General features: G+C 58.3%; 1 protein-coding gene across 2 annotated transcripts; it reads left to right on the forward strand.

Moving 5' to 3' along the window:
• Positions 1 to 867: 867 nt before the first annotated feature.
• TNKS1BP1 (tankyrase 1 binding protein 1) lies at positions 868 to 22723 on the forward strand. Of its 2 annotated transcripts, none has more exons than XM_054563778.1 (12): positions 868 to 965; positions 3965 to 4073; positions 5146 to 5779; positions 7499 to 7568; positions 11402 to 12751; positions 14686 to 16826; positions 19621 to 19987; positions 20261 to 20411; positions 20516 to 20652; positions 21326 to 21483; positions 21765 to 21837; positions 22283 to 22723. In XM_054563778.1, the coding sequence occupies exons 2-11, from the start codon at positions 3980 to 3982 to the stop codon at positions 21823 to 21825; spliced, it is 5163 nt and encodes a 1720-aa protein (XP_054419753.1). In that variant the 5' UTR covers positions 868 to 965; positions 3965 to 3979; the 3' UTR covers positions 21826 to 21837; positions 22283 to 22723. The 2 variants fall into 2 exon arrangements, with proteins under 2 accessions (XP_054419753.1, XP_054419754.1); XM_054563779.1 differs by lacking the exon at positions 868 to 965 and adding an exon at positions 2193 to 2293.
• Positions 22724 to 23421: the final 698 nt, after the last annotated feature.

A 23421-nucleotide genomic window follows, 5' to 3' on the forward strand; every position in this document is an offset into this window, starting at 1 on the left:
CGGGATGGGCCACCTGAGAGTCTAGAAATGAGAGCTGATCTGATTAGGAAGTCTCTCTCACAGTTCCACTCCATTAGCCAAGCTACAGGGAGGCAGCTACTGGCTCCATCCCTAATCACCTATGAATCAAGGGTCTTCCAAGGCTTTAGATAATGGAATCAGGATTGACTGGCCTCTCTGCAACCAGACTGGAAACCTGAGCCCCGAGTTTGGAGGTTGAGTGGGGTGGGGGTGGGGGCATAGTCTGATGGGGGTGTAGGAGAGGTGGAGTAGGGTGAGGCTTTTGTTCTTAGGAGAGGAAAGGGCCACCAAATTATGGGAAAAATTTGTATCTGGGAAGCGGACATAGCAGCAGACAGGTGAGGAGGATTAGTAAAATAGAGCTTCCAATCTTCTTGGCCGCTCTAAATCTGAATTTATACACGTGGGGTGGCCACGTTGCATAGGCTCAGGTGTTTGCCCCAGGAAGTCTTTTCAGTCGGCCAGCGGTTACCTTCTTTCTCGCCTTGACTCTATGGTGCTTCAATCAGTTCAGGCCGCTGGGCCCGAGGATTGGGCCGTCAGCCTTCAGTCTCCTCTCTAGCCGGTCGTCTCGGTGGCCATTTTGCCCGATAGCTATTAACGGCTGAATTGCGTCAGTTTCACCCGCTTCTGATCGCGGGGCGGGCCCCTCATTTGCGAGGGTCATGAATAATTGAGGACCTGGGCCGCGAGTATTTGCATATGGCCGGGCGTGTTCGGCACGGGCTTCCCGCTCCGGGTTTTCACTGACTCATGGATATTCATGAGGCGCTCTGGGGGTGTGGGCCTGGGCGGAGCCGGGGGCGGGGCCCCGCCCGGGCTCGCACGGGCTAGGTCCACGGTGACGGCGGCTGCAGCGGCGGCGGCGGCGGCGGCGGCAGCGGCGCGGCGCGGCGGAGACTGCCCGAGCCCGAGCCGAGCGGAGCCAGATCCCGGGGGAACGTGTGAGTGCGCGGGGGGCGGGGAACTGGAGGGTGAAGGAGGGGGCGGGGTCCAGCATTGGGGGCGGGGGAGACGCATGGAAGGAGTGGGCGCTTTCCAGCCAGGACCTCGGCTTGAGGAGCGGGGTGGTGACCGGGAAAGTTTGCAGGGGCCGGGGTTGCGGAGGGAGCAGGGAGCCGGCAGGGAGCGGGGGGCACGCGGGAGCTGGCGCGTGTGCGCGGGGGCGGAGGGTGCACGGCCTGGAGCTCGTGCTGGCGGAGCCAGAAGAAAGGGGGGAAGGGGCGCGGACTTGAGGCGGGGCCGGGGGCGGGCGGAGCTGCTGGAGGGACCCCTGCCTCCCCCTTCCCCCGGAGCCGTGCTAGCCCCCTCCCCCGGATCGCTCGGCACGCCCCCAGCCTCCTCAGTCCACCTCCACCCGGTCTGCGTCCCCAGTCCCTCGTCTTTTCGCCGGCTGCTTCACATCCCGGGCACCGGTCTTGCGTTTCTGCTGCCCCCTCTTCCTCCTCCTCCTCTTCCTCCTCCTCCTCTACTCCCACCCCCCCCCCCCCCCCCCACCTCCACCCTTTTCTCCTCCTCCTTCTCTTCTGGCTGTCCCTTCTGTGTCCAGAGCTTCCCACTGGGCCCCTCCAGACGGGCCCCTCGCCCCAGGCTGTTCCGTTCTCCCGTTGGCCCTCCCTCCTCCAGCAGTTTCTGAGCTGTCCCTACCGACCTCTCGGGATCTGGATCCGGCCGGAGATCCTAAGGTCCATAAGGGCGACCCCTCCTGCCCCGACGTCGCTCTCTAGGCCCCTTACCCCGGGCTGGAGCTGCCCACCTCTCCCCAGTCCTTGTGAAGCCTTTGCTCCCGGGGCTCAGCTAGTCTCCCCCTGACTCCTGGGGTGGGGAGTGCTCAGGGCCGCTGTGATTCTGCAGCTTTTGGCTACGGACTTGGGCACCTGGGTTTCCTGGCAGTGGCCTTTGCGCCTCTGTGGCACCGCTTCATTGGAGGAAACCGAGCCCCCACTTCATGGCTTAGCCCCCTCATACAGCAGAGGTGACCATCAGGCCCCCAGGTAAAAGTGTTTAGGTTCTGGGCCAGTTCATCCCCATTTCTAACCACCCACACCATGTTCCTTGCAATAATGTTCAAGGACGAGGAAACGATCCTGTGTTTGAATTTTATATTTTCTATCATGTACCCCCCCCCACACACTTGGACTGGCTCTGCACAATTATTCACCCACCCACAGTGAGCCGTGCTCCATGGAAGTTGGCTGACCAAGGGGACTGATGGTGCTGGGTTTCTCTCCACTCTCTTCCATCTTTGGAACAAGCTGGGGCAGGGTCAAAGGTGAGGGGTAGGTGGGCTTTGTAAAGGTTAGGCATCAGGGGGCCCTTTTTGGATTTGGTGCTGCCTCCCCAGACCAGCAGGAGTGGGTGACTCTGAGGAATGCAGCACCCATTGCAGTTTGGAGGGGGTTAGATTGTCCTCAGGGACTCTGCATACCAGGTGTTAGGAAACATCCCCCTTCCTCTGGAACAACAGGGACCAGGACTCTCTCCCCTGGTCTGGAGAGCCCGGGGGAGGGGCGCTGTGGGTGGGATGGTGCCTGAGGAGCTGGGATGAGAACCGAGGAGGTGGTGGAGTGTCTGAGGAACAGGTGACAGGACCGGGCCCTGTGGCAGTGAGGGAGTGGTCTGGGGAGAGGAGGAGGTGGTTACCGAGGATATTTGCTCATTGGTGCCACTGAATGGAATTGGACTAATAATGGCTAACATTTATTGGGCACTTCTGCGGGAGGCATCTGCTGAGCGGTTTGCTTGCACCTTCTCCCATAAGCCTCCCAACAGCCTTGGTAACTCCATTTTTCAGGTAGGGAAGCTGAAGCTTAGAGAAGTAAGCACTGTGTCTGAGGGCACACAGCACAAGGTTGTGGATCAGACCCCAAGCCCACGCTGGGTACAGGCTTAGAGCACGGACACCCACTGGCTTCTGCCCTAGGGCTCTGACACTTGGTTTAAAATGTCTTCTGCCTCCCAAAACCCCCGAGGCCAACCCCAGGCTGGTGAGGGCTGCCCACAGACCCTCAGTTCAGAGGCTGAGGCCATCCTACCCTGACTGTCCTAGAAGAGGGAACCCAGGGAGTTTTTCCCCCAGGCCACCCCAGCCCCCGGATGTTCTCAAGCCCTGTCCCATTCTCCCAGCCCAGGCCCAGGCCCCGGCCGACTCCTCCTTCCTCTTGGCGCGGCTCTGGAAATCCAGTGGGAGGCCATTGCTATGGCAACAGGACTAGGCCCTGGCTTTACCTCATCAAATTCCGAGCTGAAGCCAAAGCAATTGAGAAATTAAAGAAAAAAATGTATTCCAGATGTTTACTTCTTATTCCTTATTTTTCCGTGTTTGGATGAGACAGCTCTGAGGGAGGTGGGAGAGGGGCAGGGATGTGGAAGGAGGAGGGGGAAAGGGGGGAGAGGGAACCACTCCCAGCTGCGGGAGGGAGGGAGGGAGGGAGGGAGGGAAGGAGGGTGAGCAGGAAAGGGGAGGCAGGCAGTGAGTGAGGCGGAGCCCCAGGTTGGGGAGGAGCGGGTTTTTCCCGTCTCCCTTGGGTGATTCACGAAGAAGCAAGACTTTGGGGCCCTCTTGCCCTGCCCCTGAGTAGATACCTCTAGCGGGGCTGCTGTACCCAGAGGGTGCCCTGGGAACGGTAAGTGGGGTGTCTTGGAGAGCTCGCCAGGGGAGGGAGGAGTGGCCAGCTCCCTGCGGCTCCAGGACTTTAGGGTTAGGAGACTAGAGTTGGAGAGTGGTCTGGGAAGAGTTGAGGATAGGCTGTTAGGGACCTCCCATGACCTCCCCGCCCCCTCTGAAGTTCCCTCTTCCTGTCCCACACTCTGCCTGTGCTAGAAGTAGCAGACTTCCCCTGGCTAAGCCACTGCCAACGCCCAGCCCTCTTGCCTTCTCTCTCTTTTCCTGGGTCTTCAGCCACCCCAGCTCACACCCCTCTGCTTCCCAATTCTCATGCAGGTCCTGCCGCATGTGATGAAAGTGTCTGCTCTCAGGGAAGGCACAGCCATGGCTTCCCCGCCACCCCGGGAGATGGAGGAGGAGCTGGCATCTGCTGGCTCTGAGCCAGGTAGGTGCCTGTGGGTGCAGGGTGGAGTGGGGTGGCTGAGAGGACGGTGCAAGGGACAGAGGCTGAACCCCATTCTCTCCTGGAGAGGGGTGGCGAATGCTGATTCTGTTGAGGTGGGAGTGAGGGAGGAGTGTTAAGGACATGCCGGGTGAATGTGAAAGTTTGAAAGGTTCTCAGTTCCTGGTGAGACGCTTCAGAACTGTTCGAGGGCACAGATCTCCCGCAGATAAGAACAGGCTAACCTTCAAAATCATGTGGGTAAAGCTGAGTGTTTTAAGAGGAGGAGAGTGGGGCCTGCCTGAGAAATGATGTGCACCTATGGGGCTTGAATCCAGGCCTCCTGGCTGCTGTCTAGACTCCTTGCTTAGGCTGAGCCGAATGAGTGGGTGATAGAGGTTTCTATTAGAAGGGCTGTGTCCATGAGTAATTCCAAGGTCTTTTATTTGGCTTTGGAATGCCTTATACAGAAGGCAGGCTCCTGGTCCTGTTTGTTTCCCTGTAGCAGATTTATATACTTTTGTGTGGGATAGGTCAATAGTAGGTTTGCATTCCTCCTCACAGGCCGGATGGCAGTGGGCAGGTGGCCCCAGGTGTGTGGCTGAGGGTGGGGCAGGCAGAGCGGGGAGGACCAGCTGGGATAAAAGGTTCACTGTAGGTGGCGGGATGGAAGAGTGTCCTGTAAGAGGACAGGACCGGATTGGGGAAGTGTTGGCCCCTCTGCTTGATACGGGTAGGTAGGCATTTATTTACTGGTTCATTTGCTCATTCATTCGTTTGTTTGACAGGAATGTGTGTTAGATGCAAAGTAGGGTGCAAGGAGAAATAAGGTGCCAGCTGGGCCCTTAAGTAGCTTTAGCTTATAGGGGGAATTGACTAAATATTTTGGGAATTTGGAGACACCAGAAGATGCTTCTGGGATGTGTATGGAAAATTAAGGAAGGCTTCATGGAAGAGGTGACGTGTGGCCTGTGCCTAGAAGGTCGTCAATGTTTTGGGTTAAGAGGGTGGGAAATAAAGTTCTGCTTCCTGGTTCTTCTGACAACCTCCCCAACCAACCCTTTCCTTTTGGTAGGTGACCCTCGGGCCAAACCCCCCGTCAAGCCCAAACCTCGGGCCCTGCCTGCCAAGCCAGCCCTGCCTGCCAAGCCTGGCCTGCTGGTGTCTGTCGGGCCTCGGCCCCCCCGGGGTCCTCTGGCCGAGCTACCTTCTGCCCGGAAGATGAACATGCTGGCAGGACCCCAGCCCTATGGTGGCAGCAAGCGTCCTCTTCCCTTTGCTCCAAGACCAACGGCCGAGACCTCTACAGGAGGAGAGCCCACCCGGGAGCCTGGGAAAGAGGACTCTGGGAAAGAAGAGATGCCAATCTTGACGCCTCCGGCTCGCTGTGCTGCCCCGGGGGGCGTGCGGAAGGCCCCTGCCCCCTTCCGTCCCTCCTCAGAGCGCTTTGCAGCCACCACAGTGGAAGAGATCCTTGCCAAGATGGAGCAGCCCCGGAAGGAGGTCCCCGCCAGCCCTGACCGCCTCTGGGGCTCCCGCCTCACCTTTAACCACGATGGGAGCTCAAGATACGGTCCCAGGACCTATGGCGTCGCTGCTGCTCCCATGGATGAGGATGGTGGGACCTTCTCCAGGGGATGGTCCCAGGAGGGGGCTTCAAAATCTCCCACGGAGTGCCCAGAAGAGCACAGCCAGACCCCCAAGGAGAGGTGAGGGGCGGGAGGCTGTCTGTTTTGTTGCAGCATGGAGGACCAAGGGGGTGGCCCCATCTGGGACTGTGACTTTAACTTTTAGGTTAGTCGTGTGCTGCGAGTGTGGGCAGACCTTGGTCTAAAGTACAGCGCTTTCTGCCAGCAGACAGTGTTATGACTCTATTCTCTTTAGGATTACAATTTTCTTTACAGAGTTGATGTGTGTTTATGGCGGAGTTCAAATGCACAGTATGGAAGTTTATTTTTTTTCATACCAAGACCTGAATTTTGCCTCTTTCAATCCACAGCCATTCTGTTCAGTGAACAGACTAGTAGATCAATTTTAGAGATGAGGAAGCCCCGGCAGGTGTGGCTCAGTGGGTTGAGCATCAGCCTGCAAACTGAAAGGTCACTGGTTTGATTCCCAGTCAGGGCACATGCCTGGGTTGTGTCCCCAATTGGCGGCAACACACAAGAGTCAACTCATTGATGTTTCTCTCCCTCCCTCTTTCTCCATCCCTCCCCTCTCTCTAAAAAAATAAAATAAAACAATTAACTTTAAAAAAAGAGTGAGGAAGCAGATTCAAAAGTGACTTCCCATGGTTCCTCAGCAACAGGGACACAGGTTTGATTTCGAGTCTGTTTGATTCCAAAGCATATGCTCTTAACTGCTGGCTCCTGCTGGGCGTGGAGCGGTGTGCCAGGTGCAGGTGTGTGTGTGTGTGTGTCAGGATGAGAAGGGCACAGTCTGCCCGGTAGGAGTCTGATGGGAGAGATTAGACGTGAACACACCTTGATACCAGGCCAGCTAGTGTCACTGAACAGAGATTACGGTCAGGTTGGAGACTGTTGCATGCAAGCCCTTCTTCAGAGCTGGTGCCAGTGTGAAGGAAGGCTGGCCAGGACCTCTTGGGTGGTGGGCACAGGGCCTTGGAGGAAGAGGCTGAGGGATCTCAGGTTCCGTCTGCTGCACAGGGGCCATCCCCAGGGAAGGGAGAGCCTGCTGGAGGCCCTTTGGCCCCCTGGGCCCTTGGTGGCTGTGCTGCGCCCAGAGGCTCCCCGCCCCCTCCTGTTGCTGGGAAGGGCAGGGCTGCCACGGGTCTGAGCCCAAAGCTGAAGGCCTCTGCCCTACCCTGCCCTCCAGCCTTTTCTCACCTGAAAGTACCTGGAGGGCAGGGCTCCCAATTAACCCTTCATTGTCCCAGGGCTCCAGGCTGGGTCCACCCCTCTCCCCTTCCCTCCCTGGCTCAGAGCTGAGCGGAAGAGGAACAACTTCAACCTTGGAAAATCACTCATCCCCCTTCCCTCCCCTCTGCGATCCTTCAAGAAGTATTGGCAGGGCAGCTAGACCAGCTGTGTTCTCCTTGGCTGGAGGGGAACGTTAACCCCTAATGGGCTAGGGGAAGGAGGGGTTATCTTTTAGGGACTCCTAGAGAGGTCTGGGCTGCCAGAATGCTTGTTCTAAAGGGACCAGGGGAATTTAACCCTTGATGTGCAGTTAGGGATAGGAACTATCCCCTGGGACAGTCTCTCTGCGGAAACCGTACAGCTTCTCTCTCCCAGGGGTTCCAGGCAGGGCTAGGAGAAAATGCCTTGGTGGGGGTGGGGGTGGGGTTGTTAACTTCGGGTGCTGTTAAGTCACTTAGGCAGACTCTTATCAGACAGCTCTGTCCCCTTATTCATCTACAACTGGCTTCTTAGTCCTGTGCCTTCATTTCCTGTCTTTCTCTCTTCCAGGAGCCCCCCTTTGGAGCGGACCTTCAACGGGGACCTGGCTCAGCCTGCCAGCTCTGAGGTACCTACTGATGTGAGTTATCCTCCTGTTATGAATTGGAATCATAGTATTTTAGAGGTGGAAGGGTTATCTGAGATCATCTGTTCTATCTCTTTGTAGTTAAGATGGGGGGCACAGAGGGTCGAGGAGGATGTGACTTGCCCAAGGGCTGGCCCTGGGACTCAGATTTCTCAACTCTCAGTCCAGGGCTCTTGATCAAGTGCGGTTCAGGCCATGAGGCTGCTGGTTACCTAGAGTAATTATCCATTACAACTGCCATCGATCCAGTACCTACTGTGTGCTGGGCCTGTTTCTGGAATGCTGACTAGCTTAATCCTTGAGATCACTCAGGCTAGTAGGCCCTGTTGGTTCCACGTGAGAGATAAAGATGCCAAAGCTCACGGAGATTAAGTAACTTAGCCAGGGGCTGAGGCAAGATCTGAATTGTCTGACTCCAGTGCTCTCCTGCCCAGGCTGCCTTCTCCGGGCGCCAAGGAATAGTCCCTCCTTGGGGGTTTCCTGTTACATCCTCACTTCTCCCCACCGTAGGGTGCTGGGAGGATAGTCGGCCCGCTTTCCTGAGTCATTGAGCCCTTATTGCTCTCAGAGGCTGCCCATCTGCCCAGCGGTGGAGGCCTGACTCTGCTCGTCCACCTAAGACATGTTTACTGAGCACCCACTCTGAGCTGGGTGCTGGGGGAACAGCAGACAGCAGAGCATGCGCCATCCCTGTTTTCCGGGGGCTCATCTTCCAGTGCGGGAGGCCAGCATGGACCCGGCATCCCTGTAAACCAGCAGACGTATAGTCAGCCAAGTGCTGGGGAGACCCCAGAAAGGAGAGAGAGCTGGGGTGAGGGTCTTTGGAGAAGGCCTTTCTGCGAACAAGGTGAGGGAGGGAGCTGTGAGGATATTTGGAGAGGAGCATTCTTGGCAGAGGCAGCTGCAAGGACAAAGGACTTCGTGCCTCCCTGGCAAGGAAGCCAGGCTGTCTGCGTCGAGGCGACAAGGGAGGAGCTGGGTGGTAGCGAGTATTGAGAGGCGATGACTGAGGCGTGGAGCCTTGCAGGCCAGTGGGAGGATGTTGGCTTGAAAGAGGGACCGGAGCCGTTGAGTGGTTTGGGGGAGAGTTGTAAAGAGGCACCTGGCCCTTTGGGTTGCAGGGAGCTAAGAGCAGCAGCAGAGGCCAGCCGGGGAGGCTGTTGGAATAATTCAGGGGCGAGGCGATGGGCCCTGGATATACCCTGTGCCGAGATGCCGAGATGCCGAGATGCCGAGATGCCGAGATGCCGAGAAGTGGTCGTTCTGGGTAGAAGTTGAAGGTGAAGTTGAGGACAGGATTTGCAGATAGATTGCGAGCAGAGAGAGCGCTAGTGTGCATGCAAGATAAAGGATGATGCCAGGGTTTTTGGCCTGAGCGATCGGAAGGATGAGGTTGCCATTTAGTGACGTGGGGACTTCTAAGGGTAAAGCAGGATGGGAGGAGATGGGAGATCACTTCGGGATTTGTTGAGTTTGAGGTGTCTTTTCGACAGCCACATAGAAATGTTGAGTGGGCAGTTGACTATTTGAGTCTGGAGTTCCAGGGTCTCATCAGCATACAGATGGTAGTTAAGGCTGGCTGAGATCACGAGGGGGGTGAGTAGGTGGGGCACTGGAGGAAAGAGGACCCAGGCACAGCCCAGGAGACAGGACAGAACAGCAGACAGGTAGGAGGGAAGCTGGCGAGGGTGGAGTCCTGGAGGCCAGAAGGAGCCACCTTCCAGGACTGGAGGAGGGCAGATGAGCTGTCACTCGCTGCTCACAGGTCAAGGAAGGTAAGCACTGAGAAACTGACAGGGGAACATAGTGACCCTGACAAGAGCACTTAGGTGGCGTGGTAAAGAAGGAAGTTGTGTGGGGTGTGTTCAAGAGAGAATGGGACAAAGTATGGGGACAGAGACTGAATGTAGACAGCCTCTGAATGTAGACAGCATGTCCAAGAAAATGAGGGGTAGTTAGAGAGAGAGGTGAGGGCAAGAGTGTTTTTCTTTTCTTTAAGGAGGAAGAAATGAAAGCGGTTTGTGTGCTGATGGCAATGATCCAGGAGAGGAGGAAAAATCAGTGATGCAGGAGAGGAGGGAGGGGTTGGCCTTAGCCCCGAGCAAGGACACTCCACGATCTGGGCTCACCTCAGGTGGCAGACTGGGGCTGTTCCCTGCCCTGGCCTCTGTGTTCCCAGGGAAGCGAGGTCCTCAGCTGAGAGCGGGCGGGAGGAGGTGTCTGAGGTTTGAGGAGGCAAGATGAGAGAGCGTTGCCTGGGAGCATTTGGGAGCAGTATGTCAACAGGCTAAACAGTCGGGTGCAGGAGGGAGTTGAGGGCTGTGTAAAAAAAAAGTGACTTTAAGGGTGGTAAGGAGAGATGTAAGGGCAGCAGGGGATTGGGAGATGGTGAGAAGGAGGAAGGGTTAGTGGCTATGCTTCCCAGAGGGGTCGAAGGATGGAGGGAGGCAGGGGAATGGAAAGAGGGACCTGGACAGACAGGAGGTGGGAGTGGGTGAGGGGAGACTTGAAGTTGAGGTCGTGGAGGGCTGCGCTTGTGGGTAAGGACAAAGTCACAGAGAGGCAGGTCACAAAGTCACCAGAGAAGGAGAGGTTGAGGAATTGAGCCAGGGTGCTGGAAGGGTTGACCGAAGTCACTGCAGATTGTGCCAGGGGTAGTACTGGGGGGATGCAGTGATCCACGGCCTGCACTTTTCAGGGCATGGGGGGGTCTGTAGGGGCTCTAATAGGAGGGTGTGAGCTTTAAAGCTAGAGCTTTGTAGAGAAGAGGGAACTGGGAACACAGAGAGAATGGAAGGGGCGTGAGAAGCAAGTAGGACACACCTTCCTCCGTCCAGGCCCACAGCCCCATAGAGGACAGCAAGGAAAGCGTGACCTCTGGGGAGGGCAAAGGTCAGACAGAAGAAGACTCACTTCTCGTCTGGGGCCAGGCTGAGTGGAGCAGTGAAGCAGTGCCAGGTGCCTGGTGCCCCTCTACTCCCCTCCTTTCCCATATCCCCCTGTGCCCCACCCCCTGGTCATTTCCCTGCACCCTAGTCCTCCTCCCCTGCATTGTCCCAGAGTATCCATTCTTTATAAGTCCTGTCCCGAGAGGCCACGTACACAAGTCTTACTTCCTCCTCCCCTAACTCTGTGAGAGGGACATTGTTGCCACCTGCCCCAGTAGACAGAAGGGGAGGGAGGCTGAGGCTCAGAGAAGCCAAGTGACCGCCGTCCGGGAGGGCTTACAGCTCACGAGAGGCAGTGTCAGGCGACTCCGTGCCATGAACTTTCACGTCCCCCAGGGCCTTTGCTGAAGCCCAAGGCCTGCCTGCTTGCTAGGGCCACACTGGACCGGTGGTGGGTGCACAGAGCAGGGTGGGCAGATCCCCCCGCCCACCCCTACCCCTACCCCCAGCGTGCTGGGCTTGGGGTCCTGCTCTGAGGCAGAACCCCCACATGCCTAGATGGTCAGATTCCTGAATATCCTTTCGTCTTTATAAAGCTGGTGCTCTTGACCATGAGCCGTGGACTTAGGAGATCCTTCGATGAGCTTTGGGGTGGGTAGGTGGGTGGGTTTGAATCATGAGAAGTGGTGTGGGTCATAGGTGAATTGGACTGTGTTTTTTTTTTCTGGGGGGAGGGCCTAAAGGAGGGGTCTGAGAACTCTGAGACACTGAAGAAGCCCTAACTAATCTTTCCTGGCTGTCCTGAGAGACACCCTGGTTTTCTCCTGCCTGTGGAGAGAGAGTGTGAAGAAGCAGCTGACCTGTGGTCTGTGTCAGGTTGGCAGGGGCCTCCCCCGCCCACCTGAAGGTGAGCGATGGCTCTCGACCTTTCTCTTGCAGGTTTCCAAGCCCTGGGTCCCCTCCAGTCCAGGCCCCGCCTCAGAGAATGGAGGGTCCACCAGCCCAGGCCTTCCTGCCGAAGCCTCAGGCCCAGCCCCCGGCTCTCCCAGGCTTCACTCACCCGACGAGAGCTCTCCCCCCTGCTCTCATCTTCCAGAAGTCCAGAGTCCTTCAGCTTCCGGGCCTTCTCCCTGCCTCCCTGTGGCTCCATCATCCCCAACTGTGGCCCTGCCCGACGAAGGCTCCTGCCGTGCCCCTAGCCCAGAGCTCCCTGCTAGGGGAGCTCCAGAGACCCCCAGACCCGGCAGCCCCCCTGTGGAGAAGTTCTCGGGGCGCCACAGCCCAGAGCAGCCTCTAGTCACCTTGTCTGGGCCCCTGATGGAGAGGGGTGAGTTGCTTGATCCCGATCGGACGTTTCCATCCAGCGAGGAGGTGGCCAGGGGCAATGCAGACCTCCGCCCCACCAGCCTGGCTCAGCGCCGATTTTCTGAAGGGGTGCTCCAGCCGCCTGGCCAAGACCAGGAGAAGCTGGGGGGCTCACTGGCCCACCTGCCACAGACCCAGGGGAGCCAGTCAGCCCTGGATCATCCCTTTGAGAGTGGATCAGGGTCCAACTGGAGCTTGTCACAGTCCTTTGAATGGACCTTCCCCACTCGGCCAGGGGTATGGCGGCTGGACTCCCCGCCCCCCTCCCCCATCACTGAAGCCACTGAGGCTGCTGAAGCCGAGGCTGCTGGAGCCGGGGCCACCGAGGCTCCTGACTGGGCTGCATCCAGCAGAGAGGGAGTGTCCCAGCAGAGGCAAGGGGCCTGGTCAGCCCCAGAGGGACCAGGAAGACCTGGTTCCGGGGTGCAGACAGATGATTCGGACATCTTCCTAAGCCAAAAAGGTGATGGGGAGAGTCAGCCTCCATTTTCAGCTGTTCCCCTCGAGCCTCTGCCAACAACAGGGGGCCCACCTGAACCGGCCTTGCTACAGGCAGAGGAGAGAGACGAGGAGCAGGAGCCCCTGGCCGGACAGGAGTCCCTGCTCCCTCCGGCCACCAGGGAGGCCGCCCTACCCGTCCTGGAGCCAGTCCTGGGGCAGCAGCAGCCAGCACCCCCTGATCAGCCCTGTGTCCTCTTTGCTGATACCCCTGACCCTGGGCAGGCACTGCCTGCTGAGGAGGGGGCTTTGACCCTGGCCCGGGCGGAGACTACGCAACCCAGGACAGAGGCTCAAGTTGACCCCTGCAGCAGCTCCCGCTGGCTCGATGACCTCCTGGCTTCACCACCACCTAATGCCGGCAGCGCACGGCGGGGAGCTGGATCTGAGCTGAAGGACACACAGACCCCAAGTGCCTGCTCTGAGGTGAGGACAGGGGCACGGAGGGTGGGGGCCTCAGGGGATGGAAGCCAGGGCTTCAGTGGGTTTCATTCTTTCAGTGTGGACTACGTGGATTTTGTGTGTCAAGAGCTTGGGGTATTAACGGAGAGCAGGGCACCTGTGGACGTGCTCCTCACAGCTGCTCAGCCTCGCAAAGCTGTTTGCAGGGGCTGTGGGACGGTGCTTCGGATTTAGCCAGAGCTTGTACCTGATTCCAGCATCTACTAGCTGAGTGGTTTTGGGAATGTGCCCTAACCTCTAAGCTTCAGAGTCCTTTCATAATAACATTTACCTCTTAGGGTTGTAGTGCAGGTAAAGTGAGATGTGGAATGTGCTCAGTGCTTGGCATCCGCTGAGTGTTCAGGCTGTAATTAGGATGAGTATTGTGAAAGGCAATGGAGCGCAGCCACTTAGAGGGGGTGGTGGAAGCACATGGCCTGGGTTCATCTTGGCTCTGCTGTTTGGCCAGGTGTGACTTTGAGCAAGTTGCTTTTCTGCCTGTGCCTCCGTTTCTGCATCTGTAGAATGGGGATAACTCTACCTCACAGGGTGATTGGGAAGCCTAAATGAACTATGGTACTTGTAAAGTAGTGACAATAGCGCCTGGCTCATTGTGAGTGCTTGGTAAGTGTTGGCTTTTATGAGGGTTATTGCCATGGAGCTCAAGACCTGCCTTGTACACAGGCAGCCAGAGCTGGCAGAGCCTGTGCAAGGTTATCCAGCAAGTTGGCGGCTGGGCTTGGGCCCAGTGCCCTTTCTCCTACCAGGATGCCTCTGATTTTAAGGGCTGGGGTCCAGGTGGCTTTTGAACTGTATTTTCGAGCCGAGCCTGGGCTGGTAGGGGCGGGGCTGGGAGGAAGGAGGAGCCAGGGGCCTGGGGGTGGGGAGGGAGTGGAAGAGGAGGAGCAGGAAGGAGTTAAGAACTGGCTGGCTCCTGCAGTAGGTGTGTCTGTCCCGGGATGTGGGTGACTCAACTGGCTTCTGGGCGGGGCCACCAGAGCTGCAGCTGCTCTAGAGGGAGCGGGGCCAGGGTGAGCCCGGAGCTAGAGCCGTCGGACAGGTCCCGGCGCGGGAGTGGCCCAGCCCTGTTGGGGTGCCTGCCTTACCCAGCCTCCCTGGGGCGGGTGTGGGGGGCAGGGACGATGGCCGGGCTTGGGGACGGGGAGCACAGCATGTCTATTTTGAAGAGGCTGCTGGCCAATGCAGCGCTTCGGGATGAGGCTGGCCGGCTGCGCAGCCCTGAGGCCAGGGCTTGCCCGCCCTCAGGAGTGAGTCAGGGAGTGTGGGGTGTGGGTTGCAGGGAGCCCTGGCTGGGTCTTTCTCCTGTGTCAAAGGCTGTCTGACCTGTCTCCCCCTCTCCTGCCCAGCCCTTCTCCCCCAGGGACCCAGGGATGGCTGAGGGGTCTTCCTGGGGAGGGCTGGGTGGAGGGTGCTTTTCTTAGGGAGGGAGGGGCTGGGAACTCCTGGGGACTAGACTGGCTGAGGTGGTGGTGGAATCTCGCAGTGGAAAGGAGGTGGTGGATGGGCTTTGAGTCTTGTCCTCTCCTAAGAAAAGTGTGAAGACCACTCTGCCGGGGCAGGTAGCCAAGTGTTGCCCAAGGGCTGTAAACATGACCTTAGGGTCAGTGATTGAGTATGGCTTGCGTTGCTGAGTGCTCCTTCTGTGCCTGGCTCTATGCTGAGAACTTGGGTTCAGTGATCTTGTTGAATCCTCCCTGACCGCCCGTGCAGTAGGCATTACCCTGTTTAAGGATGAGGACCCTTCAGCCAGGTTAAGTGACTGGCTGAAGGTCACGCAGCTGGGACACAAACCCAGGCTTTCTGTTGCCAAAGGGTGGCCCTTGGGCACCAGACAGCACTGACTCTCATTCTAGATTGACTTTAAGCATTGTTTCTTTGTCTCTCTCTCTGTTTCTCAGGGACTTCTTGGCTGGGCCCAGAAAGATCTGCAGAGTGAATTTGGGATTGCAGCAGACCCACAGCCCAGCAACTTTAGCCCTTCCAGCTGGTGCCAAGACACTTCTCAGGATTATGGCCTTGGGGGTGCGAGCCCTAGAGGGGACCCGGGCCTTGGAGAGAGGGACTGGTCCAGCCAGTGTGGGCAAGGAGTGGGAGAAGGGAGCACTGGGGAGTGGGCCAGCAGGCGAGGCATCGGCCGGGAGGACGTGGAGGCCGGCAGCCCGGATGGGAGCGTGGTGTCCACCCCAGGGGGCCTTGCAGCCCAGGACCGGGTGATTGGAAAGCCAGCCCTGCTGGGCACTCAGCAGAGCCAGGAGGCAGGTGCTCAGGACTGGGAGTGCAGAAAGAGGGATTCCCAGGCCGCTTTCTCCAGCCGCGACGCGGAACTCCAGGACCAGGAATTTGGGAAGAGAGATTCGCTGGGTTCTTACAGCAGTCGGGATGCGAGCCTTCAGGACTGGGAGTTTGAGAAGAGAGATTCTTTGGGGACTTACGCCAGACCGGAGGCCGATAAGCAGAGCCAGGAAGTGGGGAAGGACCATCTTGGCAGGTACAGCAGCCAGGATGCCGATGAGCAGGACCAGGAGTTTGGGAAGAGGGATTCGTCGCTCGGCACCTATGGCAGCCGGGGTCCTGAGCAGCTGGACCAGGATTTCGGGAAGAGTGCCTGGATGAGGGACTACAGCAGTCGTGGCAGCTCCGTGGCTCTGGGCCCCCAGGACAGAGGCTTCGGGACAGGAGCCCTGAGCGCCAGGTTCAGCCCTGAGGAAGCCCAACAGCAGGATGAGGAGTTTGGGAAGATGATTCCGAGTGCAGGAGACAGCCTGGGTGAAGCCAGCAGGGATGCAGGCCGGCCAGAGGAGATAGCATCGGGGGGCCTGTTCAGCCCCAGCAGCCCCCAGGTGCAGGATGGGGCGCTGGGACAGAGGGACCAGGGCAGCTGGCAGGACAGCGGTGCCAGCCAGGAGGTGGGAGGGCTGCAGGAGAGTCGCCAGGCAGGGGGCCAGAGCCCGGGCGAAGCTGACCTGGAAGAACGGGAAGTAGGGCAGCGAGGCTGGCCTGGCGACTTCAGCCTCAGTGTTGTGCCCCAGCCAGAGGCGGCCTTCAGCCCAGGGCAGCGAGACTGGAGTGGAGACTTCTGCGTGGAGGCTACCGAGAGGAGCTATCAGTTTGGCATTATTGGCAATGACCGAGTGAGCGGTGCTGGCCTGAGCCCTTCCGGCAAGATGGGAGGTGGCCACTTTCCGTCTCCCGAACAGACCTCAGCTGGGCCCTTGGACTGGGCTGACCAGCTAGGCCTCAGGAACTTGGAAGTGTCCAGTTGCGTGGGTTCCGGGGGTCCAAGTGAGGCGAGGGAGGATGCCGTGGGACAGATGGGCTGGTCCGACAACCTGGGCCTGAGAGACATGGACCTGACCAGCCATTTGGAGACTGAGGGGTCTGAGGAGCCGAGGGTGATAGGAGTTGGGGAGAAAGACTGGACTTCTGATGTTGGGGTGAGGGGCAGAGATTTGGCTGGGGTGGGGGAGGTAGAAGGCCACAGCCAGGCCAGGGAGAGTGGCGTGGGGCAGACCGACTGGTCAGGTGTGGAGGCTGGAGAGTTCCTTAAATCAAGGGAGCGTGGGGTGGGCCAGGCAGACTGGACGCCAGACCTCGGTCTGAGGAACATGGCTGTGGGGGCAGGTAGCAGCTCCAGAGAGCTGGGGGTGGGCCAGGTAGACTGGGGCAACGACCTGGGCCTGAGGAATTTGGAGGTGCCATGTGACTCAGAGACTGGAGCTTCTCGGGAGCCGCGGGGTTGTGGAGTGGGGCAGATGGACTGGGCCCAGGACCCGGGGCCCCGGAGTATGGAGCCCTCCGGGGCCCCAAGCGGAGCCAGGGAGCACGGGGTGGGAGAAGTCAGCCAGTGCCCAGAGCTAGGCCTCAGGGACACTGGCCTGTTGTGCCCTGGCCTGGAGACCGGAGACCCCATGGAGGCCAGGGAGCTGGGGGTTGGCGAGACAAGTGGGCCAGAGATCCAAGGTGAAGATGACACCTCACCTTCCTTGGAGTCCTGCCCCGAAGACCCCAGAATGGAGACAGGAGAAGCCCCCGGAGCCAGGTAAGGGGAACACCATCCCCACGCGGGAGGGAAGGTGGTGCCAGCTGTCCGAAAATTTGCAACCTTTCTGGGGAGGGAAGAGCCAGCTTCCCCCAAGGATTTTCACTCTTTGGGAAATTGTGGCAGTTTGGATTGTGAATTTTTATTTTGACTTTGACTTTTTAAAAACTTGAACTATGACGTGCATCCAGGTTGAGTTCCTCTGAATGAATGTGATGTTTGGGGTGTGACTCCCTGCAGCCTGTGCTGTCGGCTTCCCTGGCGAGGTGGTGCTGTGACTGTGCTGGACAAAACGGAATGGCACACGTCACACCTTTGGGTGGTTTCCGGTGGGTTCCGCTTGAGCCCAATGGCTGTGCCACAGGCCTCTCAACTCCGAAGCCACAGGTGCTCCTGGGCCAGGGACCACGGATGCTTTCCTGAGCGTGGGAAGGAGCACTCTGTCTTGGCCTTGGCCACTCCAGGTCCGGAGTGGAGTGCACAGTGGCTCGCACTCACTGTCTCAGGAGGTTTGCAACGCGGTGCTTCTTGCCTGCCCCGCCTTAAGGCCTAGAAGAAGCAACAGTTTAGGAACCTGAAGGACATTGGACCTGGCCCCATGACCATGGTCTCTACCCACACAGCTGCTGAAAAGGAACTTTCCGAAGGAACACACTGGTAGTTTTATGAGCCAACCACAGTCTGTCTCAGGGACTTTAATGTTCTAAAACCAGCTGAGGTTGTTTTACACCTGGAAAAGGTGCAGAAAGGCGTTGTATGTCTTCCGTTAACATTTCCATCCACTGAAATTTGGATTCATTGTCTTGCTTGACTGAGGAGATGGTGTGACCTTTCCCAACCTTGGACTCCAAAGGAGGAAGGGAAGAGGAGGGAGATGTGGGGCGGGGCTGCTTTATAAGTGGAGGGGCTGATAGTAGTAGGAGGGGCAGGAGGGACAAGGAAGGGTCTAGAGCAGGGGGTGGTCCAGCCTTTTGGCATCCCTGGGCCACGCATTAAATACATTGAGACATGTAATCACAGAAAAATCTCATAATGTTTTAACTTATGATTTTGTGTTGGTCTGCATTCACAGCCATTCTGGGCTGCGGGCTGGACACCCCTGGTCTAGAGCGAGTTGGGGTGGTGGTGGAGGGGTCGGGAAGGCATTTGGGGTTGAGGCAGGGGAGGGGGACAAGAAAGGATGATGGGGCCCTGACATTGCCCGGGAGAGCTGAGGAGCACTCTGGCTTTGTCCAGCCCAGTTAGCCTGAATTCAATTCAGCAGTATCTCTTTGAGGGGCTACCGTGTGCAAGGCAGCGCTCAGCTCTCGGGGACGTTTGTTGTTAAATGCCTTCCCGTTCATCTGGGTGAAAGGACTGCAGAGGTGCTTGAGCCTTGAGCATTCTGGGCACCCAGGCTGTGGAGGGGGCGATGGACGAGCCTGGGGAGGAGGCAGTGAAGACGGCAGGGGCCGCGGTGAGTGCACAGGACTAGGAGTCCAGAGGCTCCTGGGTTCCTAGGCGTCTCTGAGCCTCACACTGTAAAGTTAGCCTCAGAAAGCTTTAGCATTCTTGGTGGCAGAAGGTAGGTGGCCAGTGGTTGCCCTGATTTCCCTTCCCAGGCCACAGAGAACTCTGCAGTGTGCAGTGCTTGGCCGCACAGGTGACCTCATTGATCTTTACAGCTGCAGGTTAACAGGGAGGGATGATTATCATCTCTGGTTTGCAGGAGAGAAGGGTGTGACCTGCCTGAGGTCACAGAGTCAGTAGTGTATCTTCCCTACTTTATCTTAAATGTTGTCAGGTGTGGCCACTGCTTTCAGGACTCAGAGGTGTGAGTGAGTGAGTGTGTGCGCGCACCATGCATGTGTGTGTGTGTGTTGTTTTGAGGGAGCAGCAGGCAGAAGATGCCTAAGTTGTGCTGAGATGTAAGGTGACCCAGCTACTCATTCACTGGCAAACATTTGCTTAGCCCTGCCCTTGGCCAGGCCCTGGGCCAGCTAGCTGGGGGCACAAAGGCAAAAGTGGCCATTTCTTTGCCCTTGAGTTGCTCACAGACTGGCTGGGAGAACTTCAGCCTCGGGGTGGAATGGGGCAGGGGCAGGGGTGGAATGGGGCAGGGGCAGGGGTGGAATGGGGCAGGGGCAGGGGCGGGGTGGGGGAGGTGCTGGCACACCGGTGGAGCCCTGGGCTTGTAGGGCAGAGGAGGGGTGGCGGCTGGGGGAGGGGAGCAGGCCGGCTCCAGCAGAGTGAGAGTGAGTGGAGGGGCACCGTGAGGGAACAGCGTATCCCCACCGACAGCCGTCTGCAGGGCCTGGCCTGTTCTGTGAGGCTGGGGCATGTGGAAGGACGCTACATGCCGCCGGGCCAGCGCCTGGCTCATCCCAGTGCGAGTGTGCACCCTGGCCCGTGCCCCTGGGAGGGACACATGGATAGCATCAACAACGTCGACCGCAGTAGTAACAATAGCTGTCATTTGCAGGGCACACACTGAATGCCAGGCACTGTGACTCGAGCTTTACATTCTCATTTCATACCGCCAACAGAACTATAAAGTTAGGAGCTTTTGTAGGTGAAGGGACCCACCCAAAGCCTCAGTACGTGGAGGACGGAGGATTTGAACCTGCCAGGCTGGCCCAGCTCCTCCCCTCTGTGCTGTGTTGTGTGAGGCCTTGACCATGTCCTTCCCGAAGGAGTCTGGGAAAAGCATGGAAAGGAGGGAGGGGTGGCGGGGGGCAGATCTTGTGAAAGGGGCTTCGGGAGAGGGAGATGAGACCCCACAGTGACCTTGTCCTCTGGTCTGTCTCCTTTGCAGCCCTGGTGGATGCCAGGCCCGCTCGCCCCCCTCTGGCTCCCAGGGCCTGCTGGAGGAGATGCTGGCTGTCAGCAGCTCCAAGGCAGCGGCCCGGAGGGAGTCGGCAGCTTCAGGCCTGAGGAGTCTGTCGGAAGAGGAAGGAACCCTGGCAGCGGATGACCAAGGGGAGCCCCTGGAGCCCGCCAGGGGCCGTCTGCCCTCCTGGAGGCCCCAGCCTGATGGTGAAGCCAGCCGGACAGAAGAGGTGGACGGCACCTGGGGCCCTGCAGGGGCCGGGCGGGGCGACCAGGGCCCCGTGCGCCCTCCTCGGCGGCCCCCCCAAGGCCCTCCCCCCAGCTCCCCGAGTCAAGACTTCTCCTTCATCGAGGTCAGTGGAGGGTGAGCCAGGGCAGCAAATGGACTATAGTGGAGGGGTGAGAGTGGTGGAGTCAGAGCCGGGTGCCTGGGGCCCCCCAGCTGCTCAGAACTCTGAGGGGTCTCAATCCAGGAGGCAGAAAAGGGGTGGGGGGCGAGTCGCATGAACAGGGGCCCCTGGCTGCAGGAGGGATTGCTCACAGCCAGCTGCTTTTGAGAGGCTCCTGTGGGGTGGGGCAGGGCCACGGGGCAGCGATGGCAGTGGTGTTGCTGTTGTCTCAAGCAGGACACTGAGGTCCTCGACAGTGCCATGTATCGGAGCCGTGCCAACCTGGGGCGCAAGCGTGGGCACCGGGCCCCGGCGATCCGGCCCGGCGGTACCCTGGGCCTGTCGGAGGTGGCAGACTCGGACGCACGCCTGTTCCAGGACTCCACCGGTAGGGCCGGCGTGTGTTTGATGTCTGTGTTGGTGTCTGGGGGCGTGCCCGGTGGTGGGGGCGTGGGGTTGCCAACTGTGCTGAGCCCTCTCTGGGTCTTGCAGAGCCACGAGCTTCTCGGGTGCCATCTTCAGACGAGGAGGTGGTGGAGGAGCCTCAGAACCGCCGGACCCGGATGTCCTTGGGCACCAAGGGGCTGAAAGTCAACCTCTTCCCTGGCCTGAGCCCATCAGCCCTGAAGGTACCGATCTGATTAGTTAGCAAACACATCTGGCCACCTGGCCAGCTGGGCGCCTTGCCTCCAGCCGCCTTCTCTCCATCATCTGTTCATTCCCCCACCTCCTTCGTCCCATCTCTCCTCTCATTGTGCTCTCTGGGGAGGACCCTGATGGACCCCATGCTGTGTGCTAATGTGATGGAAGGAGGAACGAGGCTGTGGCATGTCCCAGAACCTCATGCAATGGTGGGGGACAAAGCCATGCCCGTAGTTAGATGTGGTGAATGGAGAAGGGGTCATGGGAGGGGCCGGGCCTGTTTGGAGAGAGAGAAGTTGCTCTACAGCAGCAGGAAGGCCTCGTGCAGCACTTGTCCACCTTTGAGGCGTGCACAGGAGTTGGTGGTGGGAGGCCTTCCAGGCAGAGGAAGCAGAATGAGCCAAGGCAGAGGGCTGGAAGTCACCTCTGGCTTTGTCCAGCCCAGTTAGCCTGAATTCAATTCAACAGTATCTCTTTGAGGGGCTACCGTGTGCAAGGCAGCGCTCAGCTCTCGGGGACGTTTGTCATTAAGTGCCTTCCCGTCCACCTGAGTGAGAGGACTGCAGAGGTGCTTGAGCCTGACTGGGGACTGCATGCACTTCCTGTGAGTCCTTGAGCCTGTCCCTCTGACATCTGTTTGCCCCTGGACTTGTCTGTCAGGCCAAGCTGCGCCCCCGGAACCGCTCAGCTGAGGAGGGGGAGCCGGTGGACAGCAAGACAAGCCAGAAGGAGTCCTTGGTCCAGCGCTCCAAGTCCTGCAAGGTCCCGGGGCTGGGGAAGCCCCTTGTGTTACCTCCCAAGCCAGAAAAATCCTCAGGGTGGGTGACCTGAACTAGGGGCATTGACTGACCCTACTGTCTTGGCCTAAAAAGGGAAACCTCACTTTATGTAGATGAAAACTGAAGTTTGGGGAGAAGGTTGACATGTCCCAAAGTAAATGTGCTAAGTTGGTGGCAGGGTTTCTGTCTCTGCCGCCAGGCTCTGGGCTGCATCTTCTGGGTGGAGCCAGGGGTGGGGGTGGGGGCTCTATTCCTACCACACCTCATTTTGTTCAGCCTCCCTTAGTTTTGCTTTGTGACCTTTGCCGTCTGCCTTCTAGGTCAGAAGGATCGTCGCCCAACTGGCTACAAGCCCTGAAGCTGAAGAAGAAGAAGGTCTAAGAAGTCACTGACGTGAGGGCAGGTCCCTGGGCTTGGGGAGTGGGGTTCAGGGATGAGCAAGGCATGCCCTGGAGGACACAGCGGGCCCCTCCTTCCCCTCTCCATCCCCTTTCCCTGCCGGGCTGGAAGCAGGCAGATGGAGCTAAGCTCTAGAGACTCGGTGGTTCCCTCAACTTTCCTTCAGTTCTGTCCACGGAACAGGGTGGTGTCTCGCCGTGGATGGGCAAGGAGCGGGGCTTCTATCCCTGGGTTCCAGGATGGTCGCTGGGCCCTAAGGCTCTCCTGAGTGTGCTCCACCAGCCCTCCTGGGCTGGCACCCCTGGGGGCACCCACCAGGAACCGTCCTTATGCCTGGGCTTAGTTTGGGGATCCAGGATAGGCACAGGGGAAGGGAGCTGAAGCATCTCCTCCGCCCCTGTGGTTGGCGCCTGAGCTCTTCTCTCCCCACCCAGCACAGGTCCTTCCCATCTGGCGGTCTCAGGCAGTGCCTGTTCCTGTGGGGTCCCCGGCGAGGAGGTGGCTGGAGTTCCCCATGTCCCAGGCTGCAGCCTCTGTTCCCCTCCATCTCTGAGGAGCATCTGGGGAGGCACATTTATGCACTTTGTATCACCTGCCCAACTTTCCCCCACACCTTTCCTTCTGGCCTGGATTCCGGCCTGGATTCTGTTGATAGTGGTCCAAGGTTCTGGTCCTCCTTCTCTGCGCTGTTTACCCACCTCCCTCCTGCTTCCTTCTCCAGCCTCCTGTGGGTTTTCTTTTGATACCAATTTATAGCATTTTTTATAAAAGCCTTTGATTTTTGTAATGGGTGGAGCCCAGCCCCACCCCAGGTCTCCTTCCGCCCTGCCAGGTGCCCCACAGAGACCAATAACATTTTGCCACTTGAAACAATAAAGTTTTTTGGGAATTGGTGTTGCCCAGTTGTGGTGTGCGGTCATCGCGTCCTGTCCCCCTGACCAAGGCCATGGCTGGGAGACGCTGGTTCTAGCCCTGATGCACCAGGAACTAACTGCTATTGAACATGTCATTACCCTTGCACTCTTGGGCTCGGGGTCCCTGAGGAGGGTGTATTGGTTCTAAAAGGCTGATTGCTGATTTAAACAACCCCCAAGTTTCAGTACCTTCACACAAAGGTTTATTTTCCGTAAATAAATCGCTCAGTCCAGGTGGGTTGGTGGTTGGGACACTCTGCGCCTCAAAGTAATTTGGGGCCCAGGTTCCTTCCGTGTTGTGGCTCGGTCACCTGCAGATGCCTTTGAGCCCTCCACAGCGTCCAAGGGGGAGAGGGGAGCATGATGTGGGAATCCCACATTCCACCGGCCAGAGTTTAGTTGATGGCACCTTCTCACTGCCAGGGAGTCTAGAAAAATGTAGTTGAGTTGTGTGGCCACAGAGAGAGAGAGAGAGAGAGAGAGAGAGAGAGAGAGAGAGAAAGCTGGATATGGGTGAAGATTCACCTTTCTCACCCACAGGTTGGTTTCTGAAAAGGGTCCTTTTGGCCTTTCAGTCCATGCATTCTGAGATGTCCCCTGGGTTCTGGCCTTCCCCAACCAAGCCCGTGTCCCTAAGCCTAGCTCTGTGTCATCGGAGCTCCCA

The sequence above is a fragment of the Pteronotus mesoamericanus genome, unplaced genomic scaffold, assembly GCF_021234165.1.
Source record: "Pteronotus mesoamericanus isolate MK-2021 breed Mesoamerican mustached bat unplaced genomic scaffold, CSHL_Meso_final scaffold_83, whole genome shotgun sequence".
Lineage (NCBI taxonomy): Eukaryota > Metazoa > Chordata > Mammalia > Chiroptera > Mormoopidae > Pteronotus > Pteronotus mesoamericanus.